This window comes from Strix uralensis, chromosome 11, assembly GCF_047716275.1.
Source record: "Strix uralensis isolate ZFMK-TIS-50842 chromosome 11, bStrUra1, whole genome shotgun sequence".
In the NCBI taxonomy this organism is placed as follows: domain Eukaryota; kingdom Metazoa; phylum Chordata; class Aves; order Strigiformes; family Strigidae; genus Strix; species Strix uralensis.
In genome coordinates this window covers 13,190,352-13,210,601 of record NC_133982.1, presented here as the reverse complement: position 1 = coordinate 13,210,601, position 20,250 = coordinate 13,190,352, and the positions used below count along the sequence as shown (strand labels likewise).

Sequence of the window (20,250 nt, the reverse complement as noted above, 5' to 3'; positions counted from 1 at the left end):
TGAAACCTCATGGCTGCAGGGAGGGCCGAGCCCCTGCGCCCCGGGCAACCGTTCTCCTCCAGCCATGGCACCGGCAGCGCTGCGACAGCTCGTCAGCAGAGGGACCCGGTGTCCTGCAAACGCCTCTTCCCTCAGCAAAAGCGACCCCAAGGGTCCTGAGGTGCCTCCCGGACACCCCAGTCCCCCAGAGTGGACTGGTCTGAAGGGCAGCGATCCCTCCTGGGAGACTGCTGGCAGCAAAACCTTCCCTTCCCCAGGGAGATGCGCTGCCCTCGGCCACCCCAGGCCTGCCCACAGCCAGACGAGGGGAGTGCCCAGGGTGGGCACCCAGCCCTGTGCCTGAGCACATCGGTCAACAAACTCAGTAGGAGCTTGGCTTTGCGATCAACAGTACCCTAAAGCAGCACAAAGATGTCATCTGAGGTTACCTCTCAGCTTCTGGTGCTGCCAAGCGCAGACGAAGCCTGCAGAAATGAAGGCAGAGCAGGCTGGGAACCTGCTTCACGCGGGTGACTGGCAGCAAGCAACCTGCTTTCGTCTGGACAGCGTTGGCTCCTCTGCGCTCAGCCAGTGGGACTGTGCTTCTTCAAAGACATGCTGCACAGCCAGGACAGCCTCCCGCAACAGTTACAGCACCCCTGGTGCTTTCTCTCCTCCATCCAAGCAGAAGCTCAGTCTTTGCTCCTGGACGTAGGGTTGCCCATAAACACCTTCCCCCTGCAGCATTTGAGATAGTTGCTCTGGCACTTCCACCTGCGTTCCTGGTCTTGGAGAAGCTGTGATGGGCTGAGAACATGCCACAGGCTGCAGCATGACGTTCACCCTTTGCCTGCGGAATACAACACCAAGCAGTGTGGTGTGGTTGATACACTGGAGAGAATGGATGTGCCATCCAGAGCAGCCTGGACAAACTGGAGAGGTGGGCCCATGCAAACCTCATGAAGTTCAACAAGGCCAAGTGCACATGGGTTGGGACAATCCTGAGCACAAATGGGCAGCGAATGGATTGAGAGCAGCCCTGAGGAGAAGGATTTGGGGGTGTTGGTTGATGAGCTCAGTATGACATGGCAGTGTGCACTCTCAGCCCAGAAAGCCAACTGTATCCTGGGTTGTATCAAAAGAGGCATGACCAGCAGGTCGAGGGAGGGGATTCTCCCTCTTTACACCACTCTTGTGAGACCCCCCCTGCAGTGCTGGGTCCAGCTCTGGGGGCACCAACATCAGGACACGGACCTGCTCGAGTGAGTCCAGAGGAGGCCACGAAGATGCTCAGGGGGCTGGAGCACCTCCCCTGTGAGGACAGGCTGAGAGAGTTGGGGGGGGTTTCAGCTGGAGAAGAGAAGGCTCCGCGAAGACCTTAGAGCGGCCTCCCAGGACTTAAAGGGGCTACAGGAAAGGTGGGGAGGGACTTTTTACAAGGGCCTGTAGTGATAGCAGAAGGGGTAATGGCTTTAAACTGAAAGAGTTAACTGATTTAGATTAGATGTGAGGAAGAAATTCTTCCCTGTGAGGGTGGTGAGACACTGGAACAGGTTACCCAGAGAGGTTGTGGCTGCCCCCTCCCTGGAAGGGTTCAAGGCCAGGTTGGACGGGGCTTTGAGCAACCTGGGTTAGTCGAAGGTGTCCCTGCCCATGGCAGGGGGGTTGGAACTAGATGATCTTTAAGGTCCCTTCCAACCCAAACCATTCTATGATTCTATGAAAATGTACTTTCAAGTGTCAATAGATCCCCTCTTACCTGCTTTAGGAATTTGAAGAACAGCAAGGAAGAGCTAGGGGTAGCACTGGGGAAGCTGAGCTGGCCGTGTCTGGCCAGGCAACTCCACTTCAAGGTAAAGCAGGTCATTAGGTCTGAGGCTAGCACGCTGCCCAGCGTCAGTGCTGAGCTGCTGCGGCCGAGATGCTTGGCCCTGCTGGCAGGGCTGTGCGGATGACATGGACTGAAGGTGCCACACAAAGGGAAGCAGTTGACCACCCCCAGGTACCAAATCCTGCTGAATGCCACCAAGCCACCACTTCTGCAGCCCTGGAGAAATACTTCTCCCATCCTCAAGGGCCTCTGAGTGAGATGAGGCAGAATGATTTCTGGATCCACTGCTATCGAGGGAAGGATTTTTTTTGTGAGCCATGACATTTCTGTGAACCCAGAGGATGTGATAATAGGTTAAATACTGCAGCCACGTTTGGCACCGCACAGCGATGGCTCATACTTTTCTTTTGGGAGCATCTAGCAGCATCACCCTGAGAGTGACGCCTGGCTCGTTCCCCAGGACTACAGCGTCAGAGCTGGCTCTGTTCTGCCTGGTGATCCCTGCGGAGGTGTCAGCTGGGGTCAGGCAGCTCCTGTGCTCCCTACTTCAAAAACACCCTCACCAAAGCTGTATATGAAAGCACAGTCAGGTTTTTAACATCTGCATTTGTTTAAAAGCAGTTAGGAGAGAGCAAGAAAAAGAGAGCTGTCATAAGTAAAAATGAAGAATTAGCAGTGCTATTGTATGTGACTCAGGAATCATGTGGTGGTAAGACAACAGAGTCTTTAGTCATTTCAGGCAGTCATTAAAAGGAGACCCTCTTCAGCCTCCTGGAAAGCAGGTCCTGCCTCTGACAAGGCCAAATAAAACGCAGACCTTTCTCCCTTAGCACAATACAGCTGTATGCCTCAGCTCTACAGCCGTAATAGAATTGTAATTGGGAGCAGACAGATTCTTGGTTTCAGATGCTGTACACGAGCTCTTAAAAGCCCTTTCTTTGTAATGGAAAGTCAAAGCAACAATTTTTAAGATGTGTGTTCCCCACCTGCCAACTACAAAATGGCAGATGCCTGTGGATGCAACCTCACAGCCAAACAGCAAATGAGGAGTCAGGCTGCACTAAGAAGATTTTCCAGAAAACAGCTATTATGGATTTGTCTTTGGTGCTAAAAGACAATAGAGAAATGGGCTTTAATAAATTGCCTAAATATGCATTTATCTTGAAGACACAGCCACTTTGATCCTCTGAGCATGCCAGTGTCAGAGAGACTTTAATAGCTCCAAGCAAGCATTGCAATAGCTTGGATAAATAATCTGAATTTTATTACTTTCCAAGAATGATTTCTGAAGGAGTTAGTGCCCTGGGAAATGCTGGAAGCTGATGTTGTTGCGTGAACTTGACGTGTAGAATTTGTTTCTCTTTCCTTGTCAGGCTGGAGGGCAGCAGAAAGCAGGATAAAGCTGGGACTGCTGGGGATTGGTCATCTTAAATTGCATTGCTTCACCCAGTGTGTATTTTAAGTTATGCCAAGGATGTAAGGGTAAACATTTTTTTTTTTTTTTTTTTTTTTAGCATTTCAGTACATCTAAATATACCAGTGAGCAGTATTTAGAGGCAGGCCGCTGTGAGCCAGAGAACTGAAAGGCAGAGCTGACGCAGTACTCCTGATTCACAGCTCCCAGTTTTTGACTGCAACACAAATGAAAATTTATTATTTTATAAATGAAAGTCTGACACATCAACAGCAGTGAAAGTTTGTTATTTTACAACCGAAGGGGCAGAAGCCAGGAGAATTTCACCCGTTTTGACCTCTGGTTTGGCCCAAGACCGAAAGGGGAATCCTGGAGCAACAGAAGGAATCACTGTATGTGATAAATCATCTGATTAATTCACATTTATCATCTGATAAATGTGAAATGTGAAGACCTATAAGACGCAGAAGCCCACAGCAACACAGATCTGCAAGAGTATCTTCCCTCATGGGAGGGCTCTGTTCTTTGCCTTTTTTCATACTTAAAAAGCTCTGTTCCAGATATCCAGGCACTATCCTGGGCACTTGGCCCGTGGTTAAACATTGCAAAACCAACACAACAAACAAAAGGCTTCACAGCTCTTTCCACTCCCCGACGCACCAGTGGCTACTCTCCTTCTCCAGCCAGCCGAAAGCAGAAGGTGGCCCTTTGGTTCCCAGCTGCTGCAAACTGCGGTGGGGCACTGGGGGCCGCGGGATGCTCTGTGTTCAGGTGGGAAAGGGGAGCAAGCCCTCCTGCCAGCTCATCTGGGATCTCCCACAACCAGAGAATACGCCCAGTCATACCCGAGCGCAGCCCCAAACCCCAGCCAGATGGCCCTGGGTGCACCAGAGATGCCAGCCCAGCCTGGCATGGGGCAGGTATTCGGGATATGAGTTTCCTCTGAAGGTAAAAGACCTTTATGAGAACAAAAGTGAGGTTTTTGCAGATGCAGCTCATGTTCCTGAGCCGTTTCTCCTGCAGGTGCTCTGGGCTGATCAGGAGATCCAGCCAGCACAGCTGCTTTGTCCAGCAAAATAAAGACGTGCATCACTGCCCTGCCCTGCCTCTGATCAGGATGGCGGCTGCATGAATTTGGAAAAAGCACAGATTCATTTGTCAGGGGAGATCAACAGTTTATTAGTTTAAAGTTCAGTTCACCAAAGCTCCATCTTTCCTTGGGTTTGGTCCAGGCAGGTGAGGACCGGTGACAGTTTGGCTCTCCCCTCTTCACCTGGCTGAGGTAAGCTCTAGCAGGCAAGCCCAGGCAGGGCGTGTGTCGTTGCAACCGAAACCAAGCAGGGATTATCCCAGCTCCCTCAGGAACTGGTGACAATTCATACTGTGAATTTCATTGGCAAAAGGTTTAACTCGTTAAAACTATTAACAATGAAAATCAGAACATGCAGCGTAGGAAAGAGTGTTTACATACGTCTGGTGCAAAGAGCGGCTCTGCAAGGTCAGAGAGGAGAAAAGGAGAAGGACGTAAGACACAAAAAGATTCCCCACTCCCATATAAAAAATAGTCCACAGAGAAAAAACAAGGATTGTATAAGTTATTTTTTAAAAATCTGTAAAACAACATAGCCAAGGATATTTTAAACACAATTATAGAAACACCACATGACTTACTATTAAGAGAGAGCATGAAAAGGTTTGTTTCAGGGAAGGGTTTTGTAGAATTAAGTTTCCTGGCCGGATCCCTAGAATGTCTCTTTTGGAAACAGATGCCCAAGAAAAATCACTGCCGTGAATAGGAGGATTTTGTGAGAGAGAGGGGTATACCCAGCAAAACAGGGGAAGGATCGTAACACAAAATGCCAGAAAATATTAACCTCTAAACATCTCATTTAGAGGAAGGAACTAGCTCATTCCAGAACTGAATTAATCAGCAACTTACTAGTAGTTCCAGGAGGGAAATACGTTTCATGGTAAGGCTGTGACCCCACAGGCTGGTCCATGCGGATGAACCCCGCCGAGTCCCTAAGACTCCCTGTAGGCACACGGGTTTTGCCTGCCTGCAGTTACCTGCAGGGCAGAGCCCTGCCGGACTCGCTGGGCTGACATGCCTGCAGAGCCACGTGGATCAGCTCTCGCTTTGGTCCTCAAATCTCCAGTTATTGCCACGGCCAGAGAGAAACAGCTACCGACCGAATCCGAACAGGAGTGCCAGAGCAGGCTTTAGGGCACCGCTCCGGGAACCACCTAATTCATCGTTTTATGTATGTACAGAGCACGGCGCCGGCCGTTTGCAATGCAGGTTTATATCAGCCATCACCTAGCAGAAAAGGGTACCAAAAATTGAGCCAGAAACAGCTCTTTCTTCGCAGATGTGTGAAGTCCTGCATCCTTTGCAGCGAGGGCTCCCGCCAGCCGCTCGGAGTGGGCAGGTCAGTAGGATTTCTGCGAAGAACCAAGTGTGTGTACATGGATCATGCATCAGTCCCTGCTCACGAGGAGTGTTTGAGAGTATTAATATCACCGCTTGTCTGCTGCTTTTCAGGACTTGATCATTCGGGGTACAATCCAATCTCTGCTTAACATATTGCTATAGAAACACGCTGACAGTGATATTAAAGCTATCAAACTTACGAGCGAATGCTTGACAGCACCATGTAAACTCTCCCAAAGCTGAAAAAATAAACTTTTGTCCTAAACATTTGGCAAAACTGGGCTGGCAGTCTGTGGAAGTCCTGGATGGATGCAGCCGCTGAACTTTACCCGGCCATAAGACACGTCTGACAGCAGAACTGCACAAACAGCTTCTTTTCACAGAGCTTGTTTGATTTCACCATCTCACAGAAAGTCTTGTCAGCTGGGAGGCCGAGGCAAGGAACAAGAGAAAATGAGAGCAGATTAACATTTTAAATAAACAAACATTGCACGGAACAGGCGGTGCAATTCCTTCCAGTGTTGGAGGAGAGAGAATTGAAAAGGAGTCGCTTTTTAAGGGCATCTTTCACGTAGTTTTAATGAAGGAATAAAGCAGCTTTGCAGCGAGTGGGAGAATTAGCCCCAAGACTAAACTGTAACGAAATACAAACGCTTGGATGTGTTTCAGCAACAGGCAGATATCCAGCAGCTCTGCCAGGTAACCTGCCTGCCCACCACAGCCGGAGCCCAGCTCCCTGCAGCCATGTTCCAGCAAGCCCAGGAGCTCCAGCGCTTTCAGCTTTACATTGTGAAGGGAATCCCCCAAACCCCTCATTGTTGCTACTGAGGAAGCACTACAGTGCCAGTGGTTCTGCCACAACTACTCACCATTGGTACAGGTTTCATTTGTTACACAAGATCCACCAAGGAGGCTGAAACCTTCTTTACACTTGAGGCAGTTTCCGCTGGAGCCCTCACAGGCTGAGCAGTGATCATCGCACCTGGGGACAGAGACCATGCCATGGTCTGAACTCACACCGACACGGGCCACCCAAAATGGGCTGTCAGCCAGAAAACACGTCTACTGGCACTGCGACCTCCAGACTGAACTGGAGGATGTGGAAAATGGTGAATCTGAAGCTTGAAAAGTTATCGTAACCCTGGGAAAAATGGGCTCAGTGGTGCCAGCTCGATGCCCAGTGACAGCTAGTGACATCCCAAAAGCCCTCGCCTGCTGGGAAGGCTCAGAGGGACACGCACCTCTCCTCCCAGCAATCCCAGTTAGAAAAAGGGCTGCAAGCGGAACCTGTGCTGCTCCCATCTGTTTGCTCAGGGAAAAGAGCCCAGCAGCTGTGCCTCCTGCCTAGGGACATTGGCTTGTGGAAACCATACCCAAAATCCCTGGAAAGGGATGCTGGTCCCTTGTTCCTCCCTGCTGGCGAGGCAGCACGGGTGAGTGAAACCCTGGGCAGGCAGGGACTGTGTTGTGTGTTCCCAAGTCACCTTTAATCCTTCCCTTTCATGTTCGCTTTAATGAGGCTGGATCCACTCCCCACTTAAAGCCAGAGTGCCAGAGAGTGGGAGCAAATTGCTGCCTCCCAGCATCTCCTGCACACAGTTTCCATGCTGGGCCAAGGAGCGGGTGAAAGCTCCTCCAACACGGCCACGGGGCGAATGGAGCAGGTTTGATTGAAAGCTAGAATATTTACCTAAACATTACCATTCCTCCCACTCCTCCTCCAAAGAGCCTGGGGCTGGGGCTGATTCCCTTCCACTGTAGCCTGAAGATATCTTGGCTGGCTGGCTTGGCGGAGGAGCGTGCAGCTTCACTGCTCTTAAATCTATAGGGCAGGGGCGTGTGGGGTCCAGCCCCACAGCTGCCCTGGCTCCCTCATCCCTATTTTAATTTCCCTAGTAAATAGCTCCAGCTGTGAGCTGTTTTCAGCATTATTATTTTTTTTTACCAGCGCTGTCAGTGTTCCCCATCGGTCCCAGCTTTGCTCAGGTCACAATTGGGGTGGTACCATACCTCTTGCAGACTTTGTTGGGCAGCCCGTGGCTGTCGGCGGGGTAGAAGCCCTCACGGCAGGAGGGGACGCAGCGCCAGTGGGGTGCAGGACCCTCGGGGGTGCAGGGTGCGCAGTCTTCCTCACCTGGCCCTGCGGGGACAAGGGAGAGGGCAGATGTGATTTTGGAGACAGTGCCAGTGGTGGCTGCAACCCTGTGTGAGATCGGTTCTGCTCCACTCATGCCCAGGAGTGAAGAAGCTGCTTGTTGTGGCACCAGGGTCCTGCGCCGCTGCTTGGCTCCCATCCCAAAAAGCCCAGTTCCCATCCCAAAAAATCCAGCCAGGACCCAGCGTCCTGCCCCTCCGCAGAGCCAAGAGCTGGCCACGGCAGCTCGGCCAGGGACAGCACATGAAAATCCCCTCCGGGGCATCAGCCACCGCACCCAAGCATGCACCAATTTGGCTTTCCCACCCTATGCAAAGTAAGGCGTGGAAAAAGAGATGCTAAATTGGGCTGCGGAGGAGCTGGAGGAGGGAAGGGCTCGGAGCTGGGAAAGCAGAGGGCCCCACTCTGACGCCAGCGTGTTGCGGCTGGACAGCAAACCTCAGTGATGGAGGTGGTATTATTAGAGGCCTTCCACACACCAGGCTTGAGAAATGGTTATGCAGGAAAAGGAGACGAGAAAAGGCTTGAAAAATAATTGTGGTGAAGTACATTTACACTGACTGGAATAAGAATTAGAAGGGAAGTAATTTTCTTAAGGGATTAAGAGCCAGTTCCCTTCCACACTTGCCAACAAGATCAATAAATATTTTGGATTTAGTCTTAGGAAATTGCCCATGTATGATAGATGAGATTCACGCCACTGAACATGAATTGTCTAGAGATCGTATTATCACCAGATCTATGATGATTTCAAGGGCAGACGCAAACATTAACAATGGAAAATAATTGGACTTTCAAGAAGTGAAAAAAGCCGTATTTAAAGGGAACACCAAGTGACTTCGGGCAGCGGGGGGAAGCCGGCAGTGGCCAGTCCAGCCCCATGGGGCAGCCGGGATAATGTGCCTCAGCTGCCTGACATTTTTATATGCTGCAAAGCCATCTTCCATCACTCCGAGAGGGTTTTACGGCCTCCCCCGCAACCTTATTAAACCAAAGCACCTGGCTTCAGAGGGATCACAAAATAAAGAATGGCTCTAATAAAAATGTAAAAACTCTCTAAAAACCTTTCCAATATGAACATATTCCCAGCACCTCACGGGATGTGCTGGAGAGATGGGATTGCTTCTCCTCCGGCACACTCTGCCTGGGCTCGGGGTGGGTACGGTGGGCATCAGCTCTTGATGCACGAGGGTTTTGGGGTTTTGCATGGGGATGCTGCAGGGCGAAGGACGTACCTGTGCTGGCGGAGCAGGTCTCGCACCGCCGGGGCTCCCAGCTGAGGTACATGGTAGGCTGGCACTCCGGCACACAGCTCTCTCCTGCAAGGCTGCCAGGAAAGCAGAGACGTTTGCACCCAAAGCTACACGGGCTCTGGGGACACAACATAGTCCATCCCCATCTCCGCATCCCCCAGTGCCCTACAGCAGCCTCAGCCCACAGCACAGGAGGCGTTGGAAAGCCAGCCAGTGCTTCAGGAGAAATTAAAGTCCTGCCTGGAACAAAGGGATGACTGCAGGTTCCTTAATTAAGTATCCAGCAGGAAATAAAATTGTTTTTTCCTGTGGGCAGCCAGCCAGGCTCTCCCAAAGACCTTTTGCACCATGAGGCTCGCTGGAATAAAAGGAAATTGGTTCAGTGCCGCGGCTGGGCCGGTGCTGCTTCTCCATGGCAGGGATGATTTGAAGTCCCGGCTTAAAAGGATATTGGACAATAAAAAGCAAGCGCCGTGCGGATTATGTCTGACAAGTGCCTCCACTTTTGCTTTTCTGAGGGAGTAGATAATTTTTTGGCAGTGGCAATTTCCTTGTCTGAGAGCGCCCCGCTGCTACACTGTGGCTTTGGCCCGCGTACAGCCCCTGAGCAAAGCAAAGCGCTATGGGATTGTAATTCCATGTGAGCTTGGGGATGGAAAACAGTTTCTCCCTAGTGCTGATGCTGCTCGCCCCTGTGGCTGGGCTCTGCATCCCACAGGAGCCGTGGGGCCAGCAGCAAGGGCACCTGGTGCTCCTCGTGGGGCTGAGGCTGCCCCGCCTGCACCCGCATTGCTGGAAAACCACTATCCTATGCTAGCCCCACTCGACAGGCACATCGGATAAAATTTTCCTGCATGGATGAAGCTGAGAGAAGGGTTTCTGCACTTGCGGGGAGCATTTTCACCCTGCCTGGAGCAGCTGAGCCCAGCACTGGCTCTGCCAGGTGAGCAAACCCAAGCGACCTGTTTGGCTGGGACAGCTCTAATGGAGCTGCCTGAGACCCGGGAGGAAACATGTGCTTTGCAACGTGCACTGTAAATGTTTTCATTGCTTTTTCCCCCCCATTTGAGAAGCTGTGATGCCGGGAGCTGCTCTGCTCACAGGTCACCAAATTTGGATGAGCACTTCTGAGCCTGCAGCACAGCACCTACCCACCACCCCGGAAAGAGCTGGAGAAAAGGAAATTAAATTTAAATCATGCTTTTCAGCTAAGAAAGGGACTCAAAGCACCACCTTTAAATTCCCAGCTCCATGCCACAGGATCTTGGGTCTTTAACTAATTCACTCTCTAATTTCCCATCAATTTTCCCAATTTTAAACCACAGGTACCAATGCTGCAGGTATAAACTCCTCCCGTGTTGGTGTTTTACCTGAATCCATCTTTGCATGCAGTACATTTGTCTGCTTCACCGACACATTTTTTACAGCTTTGATGACATTTCAGACAGCGTTTCTGACCTTTCAAAAAACAAAGCGAGGCAGGGACAATAAAATCCGGACAGTGATTTGCAAGTGCCATCGGAGCCGCAGAGTCCCACTGCACCCCAGCACAAGCTCCCAGGGGAGGAGAGGCACGTCCCCCACCCCGACGGGTCCCTGCTAGTGCAGATGACCTTATCTGTCATTGCTTGCTAAGAAGAAATATGCTTTGTAAGCAGCTAGGATCATTAATTAGTCTTCTAATTAAGAGCTGAGTTGAGAGCCTCTGCTTTGCACCACCCTCTGAACACCCAAAGGTTTTCTTCCTCCCTTCACTGTGCAAAGAGGGTTGAGGGGGGGAATTCAAAGCCAATATTCAAAAATCAAGGTGTTTTCTCCACCTATAGTGCGTAAAATAGAAGAAACCCCTGCATATCCTCATACTACAGCTTGCTGATAAATATCCTTACGTTCCTCGGCGTAAAACCCAGGCGGACACAGCACCACGCAGGTGCTCATCTCCTGGTGGTGGTAGAGGCTCCGCTTGCACGCCGTGCACTGGGTCGGTCCCCTCCCGACGCAGCGCTCACAGCCCTTGTAGCACCGGCGGCACCTCCGGGCACCTTTGTCGCCGAAAAACCCCGCGGGGCATGAGCTCACGCACATCCTGGGGAAGGAACCGAGAGCACCCGGGCTTTGGTGACAACAGCCAGCCACCTCCCGGCAGTCAGGCATCTGCCACCATCCCCTTGCCTGCAGTGTTCGGGGCGTCCCCCAGCCTTGATAGTGATTTGGGTTCATTTCCTTCTTATTCTTAAGATTTAGGGTGTCTTGAATGTCGTGGCTCTGTAATAAGGAGCTGGGGACTCTCTTGGACAGCAGCCTCAAACGGTGGGTAAACTTTCCCCATGCCAGCCCAAGAGATTGAGGAGTAGGAACCCCAATTTTAGAAGTGATTTGGCACCTCAGCCAGCTGTTCCTTGGGCATGGGTGACCCCAGCCGGTGGAGCCAGTGCTTCTTCCCCAGCATGATTACATCGCCAAGGCCTTTCAGGGCTCTCCAGCTCTGTGTCCCCCACACCATCATACCCTAGTCCAGGGATCCCCACGCTGCCTCCTCCCTCCATTTTCTCTCTCATATGCTTCTTCCTCTGTGCAAACATCTACAACCCATGCCACAGTGCCAGCCCTGGGCAAAGGTGCTGCCAGCACCCGGGGACGCCATGGGGACACCCCACCACCCCTCACCTGCCGGTTTTCATGCTGCCCAGGCTGTAGTGGATGCAGTTCAAGCACTGGTCGGCATTGGGGCCATCACAGCCCTGGTCGCCGCACTCAGGGTGACACGGACCTGAGGAGGAAGAGACAGGCTCAGCGGGGGAAGAGGCTGAGCCTCCCCCAGACCCCACTGCCAGGATGGTCTGAGCACACCCTCCCCGGACTGACAGATGCAGAGAAGGGGTTGGAGACCCTCCACTTATCTTATCCTATATCTATTATATATCTTATCCTATCTATCCTGTGGAGCTGCATGGCTCTGGGTGCTCGCCTCTCCTCCAGCTCATCCTCCCTGGCACGAATCCCACCCAACCATCCTCCGGCCGAACACCCTGGTGCAGGAGCAACTTTGAAAGAGGGGCCAGACCCACTCCTCAGGGACTGGCAGGGACACCCACCCATGCCTGTGCTGGGGCAGAAGGTGGGAAGAGGAGCTTTTTTTACTCCTCAGACAGCTGCACCACCAATTTGTGGCGGGAGCACTGGGACAGGGCGTTCTGCTACCTTCTAATTTCACCGTCCTGCTGCCCCATGCTGGCCACAGGCACTGCTCCTCCCAGCCTGCTTCAGCCCTGGGCAGGATCAGGCCTCGTGGCTCCCTCAGTTTATCTGGGTTTGCATTTTCCTGGGTACTTTGGGGTGGACAACACAGCAGCTCAGCCGGTGCTTACCCGCATACTCCTCATCCTCCTCCACCACCTCCACCTGGCTCTGCAGGAAGGCAGCTCTCGACGGCTCCATCTCCGATGTCAGCACCTCCAGTGTCCTCCCGCGGGACTGGGGGCTGCCCAGCGTGGTGTAGGGGTGCTCAGCCGTCCCGTAGAAGAGGAGGCTCCACTCCTTCAGCTTCCCTGTGGAGTAGGCACAACATCATCCACGCTGCTCCCCATCCTGCTCCTCCCTGGGGGACCCAGCTTTGGGAGAAGCAGGAGGAGGATGGACCAGACTGTCAGGGCTTCTCCACTGGCTCAGCAATGCAGCAGCAAACAACAAACACCCAGAAATGTTCATGAGTCCCTGAGCTGCTAGCCTGCACAAATGCAGCCATTTAAACGTCTACAAGGGATTTTTTATTCTATAACTCGTCTGATGAACCACAGCATCACCATAGCCTTCATGCCCAATATGCGGAGAGAACCATTAACTTTAAAAGCTCCATAATGGAGGATTATTTCTGTCTGATAAAAGCCGCCTGGCACACACTGGATTATTTCTTGCTGCTGTTGTTCCAGCCATCCCCCTATCTGACATGTCAGAGGTCTGAGCTTAGTGTCCCCTGAAACACTGCAGGAGCCACCAGAGCCTGAGCTGCACTCGGGGGCTGGGGACCCCCCACAGCCTTACACTCACACCGGGGTCCTCCGCAACCCACACTGCTTTGGGGAGGGGGGTCCAAAACACTCAGCTTCTTCTTTCCAGCGCTGTTTTCTTTCAATTCTCTATCAACACAAGTTGCTTCATGCCTGCGGCACGCTCAGCCTTAACTACTAATGCCTGCATTTCCAGGAAGGGCTTAAAATTTCTAACACCCAAATCCCTTGGCTCTCCGAAAGGGCTGAGAGGACCCAACTACTGCAAGCGAGCAGCACCAGTGCAGAGCCTGCAAAGGGGCGAGCTCGGGTGGCATCACCTGGGGAAGAGTTCATCCACGCGTCTCTGGCAAAAGAATTAAATTTGCTTTAAATCTAAAATGTCCCATGCAAGGAAAGCCTGGGCTGCAAGGGGCTGACGTTGGGGATGCAGCAGGGCCAGTGACAGGACACCCATAGTATTTAATTGGTATTCAATTAACCTATTTAACTGGTTTAATCTAATGGTCTTAAATTAACATTTAATACCTGTTTCTGCCATGGGCTGGGAGCACTGTCCCTCTTTTTCCTCCTGCTTTGCCCTCTCTCCTTCAAACCCAGCGCAGACCCTTTGAGGGCGATGACTTAACGCACCCGTTTTCATTTAGTTTTGCAAAGTCAGGTAAAGCCAAGCCCTGACGCCTGCGAGGGGCTCAGAAACACCCGCCACAAACTGTAAATACAGGGGGAAAAGCAGGTCCGTGGGCGCTTCGCCGCTGCTCTCCGAGTTCAAAAGATTTTGGGTGAAGGCAGCAAACAGAAACACTTTCTGCACAATGAACCCCCACGTGTGCCTCCCGCCAGAAAGTCGCGTGGGAGAGGTTTTTAATATACTCCTGGCTTCCTATCAATGAGCGTGTGGATTTTAACACCCCCACAATGCACGCCAGCCCCAGGCAGGGAGCTTCATGCCCCGCTGCCATCAGCCGGTGAGGCGGCTGCCCCTTCCCAGTGAGGCCGGATCCCGCCAGCCCGGCTCCTTTGTCGGGAAGGGGTCAGGGAACAGGCGGCCAAGCCAGGGAGGGGGGGACACAGCAGGGTTGGGGACACGCAGGGGGCCAGGCTGAGGCCAGCCACCCCCTGCCAGCATGGTGGCAGCCTGGGGAGGATGTCCATCCGTCCGCAGCCCGAGGGGCATCATCCCCTTGCGCCGTTGCACAACCAGCCCACGCGCCAGATGTCCCAGCAGCGAAGCAAAACAAACAAACAACAATTACAGCTCTCGGGTTTCCTCATTTTGACTCATTATGGTTTAATTTTGGAAACCTAGCTCTCAGTTGCAATGAGTTTGTTGGTGGGAGAAAACCCGCTCCCGGCTCAGCCAGACCGGCAGCCTCCTGTGCTCAGGGCTCAACTTTTATTCCCATTTTGAAAAGTTTGGGCAATACAGTTTTGTTGAGGAACGTAAAACTCGCAGCAAATGTTACGGCCAAGCGAAGAAGCCTGCAAAGAGCTTTGGGGGCAAGGAGGACCTGCAGGCACTGGGGGACAGGGGTGCTAGGGGACCCTTACCTTGCACCGCGGGGTTGCGCACTTGGGATGGCGTGTCATGGATCTCCAGGGTCCACTCCCCCGCCGCCCGCTCCCCCCAGCAGTGGACGGTCATAAACTCCCAGCCCTTGAACCCCTCATTGGAGTGGTCGAACACCCTGCAACAGTAAGGCCATGCATTAAGAAGTGTGACTTTGAATGTCTTATTTAATTGAAAAAGGTAGATAGGTAATTAAGGATTTTAGGGATCCTTGCATGCACCCACCCTTGCACAGAGCCCTCCTGCAGCTGAGACCAAGCATGCCCCCGGCCTTCCCAAAAAAACTGAGAAAACTTGCAGCAACCCCCTAAACGAGGATTACTGCCCAGCCCAGATGCATGCTGGCTCAGGCTGCTCTTACCTCCTGGCAAGGAGCTGTGACCTGGTCCCTTTTGGAGAGATGAGGCTGATCTGGAGGTCGCCCCGGCGCGGGTGCGAGATGCTGAGCCGCACCACGACGTGCTCCAGGTAGACCACGTGTTGGTCGCGGTGATCGGCGCAGGCACTGCTGAGGGTGCTGGCACGCAGCACGTGGTCCGCACGGATGTACCTGCCAGGGATGGGCAGAGCATCGCCAGTTATATTTGAATCTGGTCTCCTACTGCTTCACAGCAAAAATTATCCTCCACCATTGCAACACAGTGTCCTAGCACGGGAATTTGCTGAATTGCTTGATGGTAACGAGATGGGTTTGAACTGCCTCTAAGATCTATGCCTTATGGGCTGCAAGGGCGCTGCTTTATTATAATTATCAGCGCAACGCTCCTCTTTGGGTTGTAATTAGTGTCTGTATCAGATAAATAGTTTCATGAACACACTTGGCTCCAAATTCATTCCCGCTTTGCATACACCAGTCTTTCCAAAGGAACTGCTTTTCTGATGAACGACTCAACTTGCTCTACAGCCAGGCAGTGGTAAATCAGGAGGGTCCATTTGGTCAGATCCCTGATCCCACCTTTTAAACTAGCAAGGACAGACCTACTAAGGATGCGATGTGAACCTAAGCTGGTTTGAACTTGAAATCAAAGCGACCCCAAGCACTGGAAATTTGGGAACCCCTGCAACAAAGCACCAGCTTTTGGTGTCTTCCATCAAGATGAGGTGTTTGGTAGAAGAGGGAGGAGAGCCCAACAAGTCACCGCTAATGTAGGACCCAGCGGGCCAGTTGGTTTTGGTCTCTCACCATCAGCCCTCAAAAATTCCCTGCTGATCACCCGCCTGGGAAGCAAAAGCACAGAAAGGGCAAAAATAAATCACCCGCTGTCAAAGGTGGTCCCAGAGAGCCCCCCCGGGACCCACTCTGAGCTGAGCCATAGGCACAGAATCTGCATGGGCACTTCTGGGGCAATAAACAGTCCTCGGGGCAATGGTGTGGGTCGCTCTGACCATAAAATTGATAAACATCACCTCGCCTGCACATGGGGCTTGTCCCAGCCACCCCGACTCCCAGTTTCCCTTTCCAAATGCTGGGACAACAGCTGAGCCTTTGCATCACAAGAGCTGGCTCCACCAAAACTCCTTCCAAGTAGCTGCATGCCCTGGGAGAGCCCCCGCGCCCCACGACACTCACTTGGGCACCCTGTCCAGGCTTCCCACGCAGACGTGCTGGGGAGGGACTGCCTTCCACTTCTTGGCTTCCACCACAATAGCGTCTGCATCCACCAGACCAAAGCCATATAGATGGCTAACTGGAAAGAGAGAAGACTCAGAAACCCACTGCCTTTCAAGCAGGGGCCAGCAGCTCCTCCTTGGAGCTTGGTGGAGCATCCTCCGCCCATTAAGGAAGGCATGGAGTTGATCCTGTTGGATACAAGGTGCTCCGACACATGGAGATCATCCTCCTGCCCAAGTTATACCCCAAATCTATGTTGGCACCATGGAAAACCTATTGATGGGAGCAGCCCACAGAAAGGAGCAGTCAATGTTGCAGCTCAGGAGAGCCTCCACCAAGCAAGGCTTCCAAGCATCCCACAAAATTATGGCCCTCTCCTCCCTCCGCTCAACAGCCTGATAGTAGGAGCACCCAAGACAGCTGAGAGAGGACATCCAGGATGAACACTTCAATCAGAGAAGCTCTGGTGACCTTTATTTTCCTTTCATGGTCATTTTCACCACACTGCCTCCGCCCCTGCGGCCCCTCACCTTTATGCCCTGCACCATTGGTCTTCCAGTCGGCCGCTCGCAGGTGCACTGGCCGTGAGGTTTTGACCAGCAGATGCTGGACATCCCTCCAGGTGAGCAGGGGGCTGCAAGAAAACATGGCTCATGGGGATGGCTCTGCTGCTCCCAGTCTTCCCAGAAGCAGCGGGGACATCCAATTGGTTAAAAAAAGACCCCAAACCTCTTTCCTGCTCCAAAACAGCATGAATCGATGATTTAAATGCTGATGCCCTGGAGGTTGGCCATCACCTGGGGTGCCGAGACAGAGGGGGGGTGCCCCAGGGAGGGATGCCACGTGTCCATGGGCATTGCAGCATTCCTGGCCAAGGGTATTTAGCTCTCATGCCGCGGGGTATAACTGGAGCAAATCAGGAAGGTTTTCCCCATTTTCTTGTAGGAGATCAGGAACAAAGCACATCCTGAGGCAGGGTACTGGGCTCAGCAGCTCACTGATATACAATGCTGAGCAAACCTTCCCTTTATTGGACTAACAGCAAAGATTTCTGGGAAAAAACCTGGGTTGTTCATTTAACAGAAAAATGAAACCCAAAGTGTTTCCAAACTGTTCCCTAGCCTGGGTTTGCATGAGGTTTGTGTTCAGGGTGCTGGACACTGAGCACTGTGTGCTTTTGTGCCCCCTCCAAGACCCCAGCCCAGGGATATTGCTGAAGAATTTTCCACGCTTTTCTTACAGTCGGTTCTTCAGCATCTCAAGCTGGGATTTATATTGCTCTCAAGCAACATTTAAGAAAAGAAATTCAATTTATTCCTTCCCATCATAATGGAGTGCCTGAGCACCAAGCTCTGGTACTTAATGTTGCATTTTATGCCTCAGCTAAACAATTCAAAAATTACATCTAAAGCTCATAATATATTTGTAATGAAAATGGCATCTCCGGAAACATGCTCACCCAACCCAGGCGCTGGGATTAAACCAGAGGAGAGGGACTGGAGCCGACACTGTGATCGCCATCCATGGATGCAAGCGCAGCGCTGCCCTGTGGCTTATTTGCAGCCTTATTTTTATTTTCACCCCATAAAAATAATAAAAGTGAGAAGCACATGAGAAGATGCTTCATGGAGGGGGAGTATCTGGGGATGCCCAAACTGGTCCCGTGCAGGGCTGCTCCTGGGCTGGGTCTGTGATGGGACCAGGATGGGACAAGAGGCAAAGACCAGCTCATTTGAACCAGGGAGCGTGTCGCTGCCAGTACCGATGTGTGGGTTTTTGACATTATGCAAAAGTAGTCCTTTTCCCCCAGAAATGAAACACTCGCTTAAAACCATCACTTCTACAGACATTTTCCATTTTCTGTGATGTTTTCTGACATTATTTTTCCAGGAAGTATTTATAAAACTCCTGTTGGAGCCGGCTGCCAGTGGTTTCAATGCACCAAATGAAAAGCCTGACATCTCACCAACCCCAACTTTTCAACAGATGGCAACAAGTGAAGAATTAGATCAATAAAACACCTGCAGGAAGATTAGATGCAAAATAACAATGCTGTGTCAAACCTTGCCAAAAAAGGAGCAATTTAGAATAACTTTACCCTATTTTGAGTTGCTCCAGAGGAAAAATACCCACCTTTTTTCTTTCTGGTTTTGCTCACCAGGTACTAAATGTGGGAACATTTCCCCTGCAAGCCAGCGGTGAGGTTACACTTACTTTGCCTCCAAAGCCAAGGCGATGATGCCTGCAACCATGGGGGCGGACACAGAGGTGCCAGTGTGGCCATCCGTGCAGCGGTGCCGGAGGTCCGTGGTGACCTGCGGAGAGAGGAGCTGCAGCCCCCATGCAGCCGGAGATGCTCCCAGCGTGGGTGTTACCCCACATCGAGCACCCCAGGTTCACTTGGGGTGCTGCCAGTGGGGAGCAGAGCCTGTAGGTACCCAACCCCTGCCACAACTCCCATGCAATTGGGGTGCCCAGAGTCCCCCAAAATGGGCTGCAGATACATTTGGAACATTAGAAAACACCCCTGCTTACATTTTCTTTTGCTCAAAGCTGCAAAAACTATTTGAAAGCGTAAAAAAAAGTCAGTTTTGCTGTGAGTCAGCTGGAGAAAAAGCCGTGGATGGAGTGGTGTGAGCAGGGTAGGGCTGGCATGGATATATACCCATGGGTGCATGTTGAGCTATGCCATGTTAAAAGCTTTCCTTAAAAGCTCCAGCTCCTGGCATCAGGCAAGAATTTACATTTGCATGGGAAAAAAAAAAAAATCTAAAAAAGCCATTTCCAGCTTTTTTGTTTCAGGGCAGAGCATGATGCTTGGGTACTAAAAGCTCAAGGAAAGGAGGTAGGCAAAGAGATGCTCAGTTGGTTACATTTTTAAAAGGCTCCTGGATTTTGAGCTAATCTTGTGATTTTTTTAGCAGGAGGAACACGTGCCACCCACTTTCTCCCCAAAGTGCCCCTGGAAGCTGATTTTTTGCCCAGCAATGCTCCAGCAGCACTGGACTGGTGCTGGCCTCAGCCATGCAAACACTCCTGAGTGCCATAGAAATGGCACTTGGATTCTGTTTTCTGGCTGGAAATTAATCTTTTAGGGGCCAAACAAATCAGTCCTGAATAAAAAAAAAAAACCCACCTTGTAAAAAACCCACATTTTTTGTCTAAAAATTAATTTGTGTGGAAAACTCCCTCCCAGCTTGGGTAAAGCACCTGCCAGTGGGTGATATTTTACGGCCCGAGGTTCGAATGATGCACAGGGATGTTGGTAATGAAATGCTTTGCTGTCACAAGACTACAGCACTTGTTGGGACAGGGCAAATATAGCCTGGGCAGCAGGGAAAACCAGACTGCTCCACACGTGCTCACGTGTTCAGGCAATTCCTGGGCTCCGAAAAGTCTCTGCTCCCCACTTGGGGTTGTCACATCCCTGCCAAACACCTCCATCCTTCCTCTTTTTTCTCTGTCTTTATGTTAAAAATCCTCAAAATTCCCTTTTTATAAGCACAGGACAGCAAGCAGGCACTTTGTGGGACAGGTAAACATTTGCACCGGTATTTTTGCAAACCCCCAGCCCTTTCAGCCATTTATCAGGGAAAACACCACATCCCTGAGCTCTTCCCAGGACCAGAGCAATTTTGGCCCTACCTTAAAAAAGCATGAGCAAAACCCACTGCAGGGCTAAGGGCAAAGCCCAGCTCTTACAACCGAGCCACCATCCAGACCAGCCACGCAGAAAACATCCAGGGGATGATGCCCCACTCAACATCGGGGTAAAACTTACTATTTTCCGCTCGTAAAAAGCCCCGCTGCTGTAGGTGGTGGCGAGGGTGGAGGCACACTCCTCCAGGTACCAGGGCTTGTAGCCATTCTCGGTGGTGCTGCTGATGGAGATGGTGTAGATGCTGTTGGTGTAGCCGTCGCAGGAGCAGTAGTCGCCCTCTCTGCCGCCGTTCCCCGACGCCCAGACAAAAATGGACCCCAAACCCCTGCGGCCCTGT

The 20,250-nt window shown here is 51.7% G+C and overlaps 1 protein-coding gene across 2 annotated transcripts in view; it reads right to left on the bottom strand.

Moving 5' to 3' along the window:
- Nucleotides 1–4,384: 4,384 nt before the first annotated feature.
- PCSK6 (proprotein convertase subtilisin/kexin type 6) overlaps nt 4,385–20,250 on the bottom strand; it is a 37,145-nt gene continuing 21,279 nt past the window's right edge. The window contains exons 8-21 of one of the 2 annotated variants that reach the window (XM_074881129.1): nt 20,034–20,246; nt 18,467–18,567; nt 16,783–16,886; nt 16,211–16,328; nt 15,002–15,190; nt 14,622–14,758; nt 12,432–12,611; nt 11,731–11,833; nt 10,953–11,149; nt 10,434–10,521; nt 9,046–9,137; nt 7,666–7,795; nt 6,525–6,637; nt 4,385–6,078 (exon numbers count right to left, since the gene is read on the bottom strand). In XM_074881129.1, the coding sequence (XP_074737230.1) occupies nt 5,981–6,078; nt 6,525–6,637; nt 7,666–7,795; nt 9,046–9,137; nt 10,434–10,521; nt 10,953–11,149; nt 11,731–11,833; nt 12,432–12,611; nt 14,622–14,758; nt 15,002–15,190; nt 16,211–16,328; nt 16,783–16,886; nt 18,467–18,567; nt 20,034–20,246 (1,863 nt within the window). In that variant the 3' untranslated portion in view covers nt 4,385–5,980. Of the gene's footprint in view, nt 6,079–6,524; nt 6,638–7,665; nt 7,796–9,045; nt 9,138–10,433; nt 10,522–10,952; nt 11,150–11,730; nt 11,834–12,431; nt 12,612–14,621; nt 14,759–15,001; nt 15,191–16,210; nt 16,329–16,782; nt 16,887–18,466; nt 18,568–20,033; nt 20,247–20,250 lie in introns of those variants that run through there. The other variant, XR_012630494.1, reaches the window with a different exon arrangement.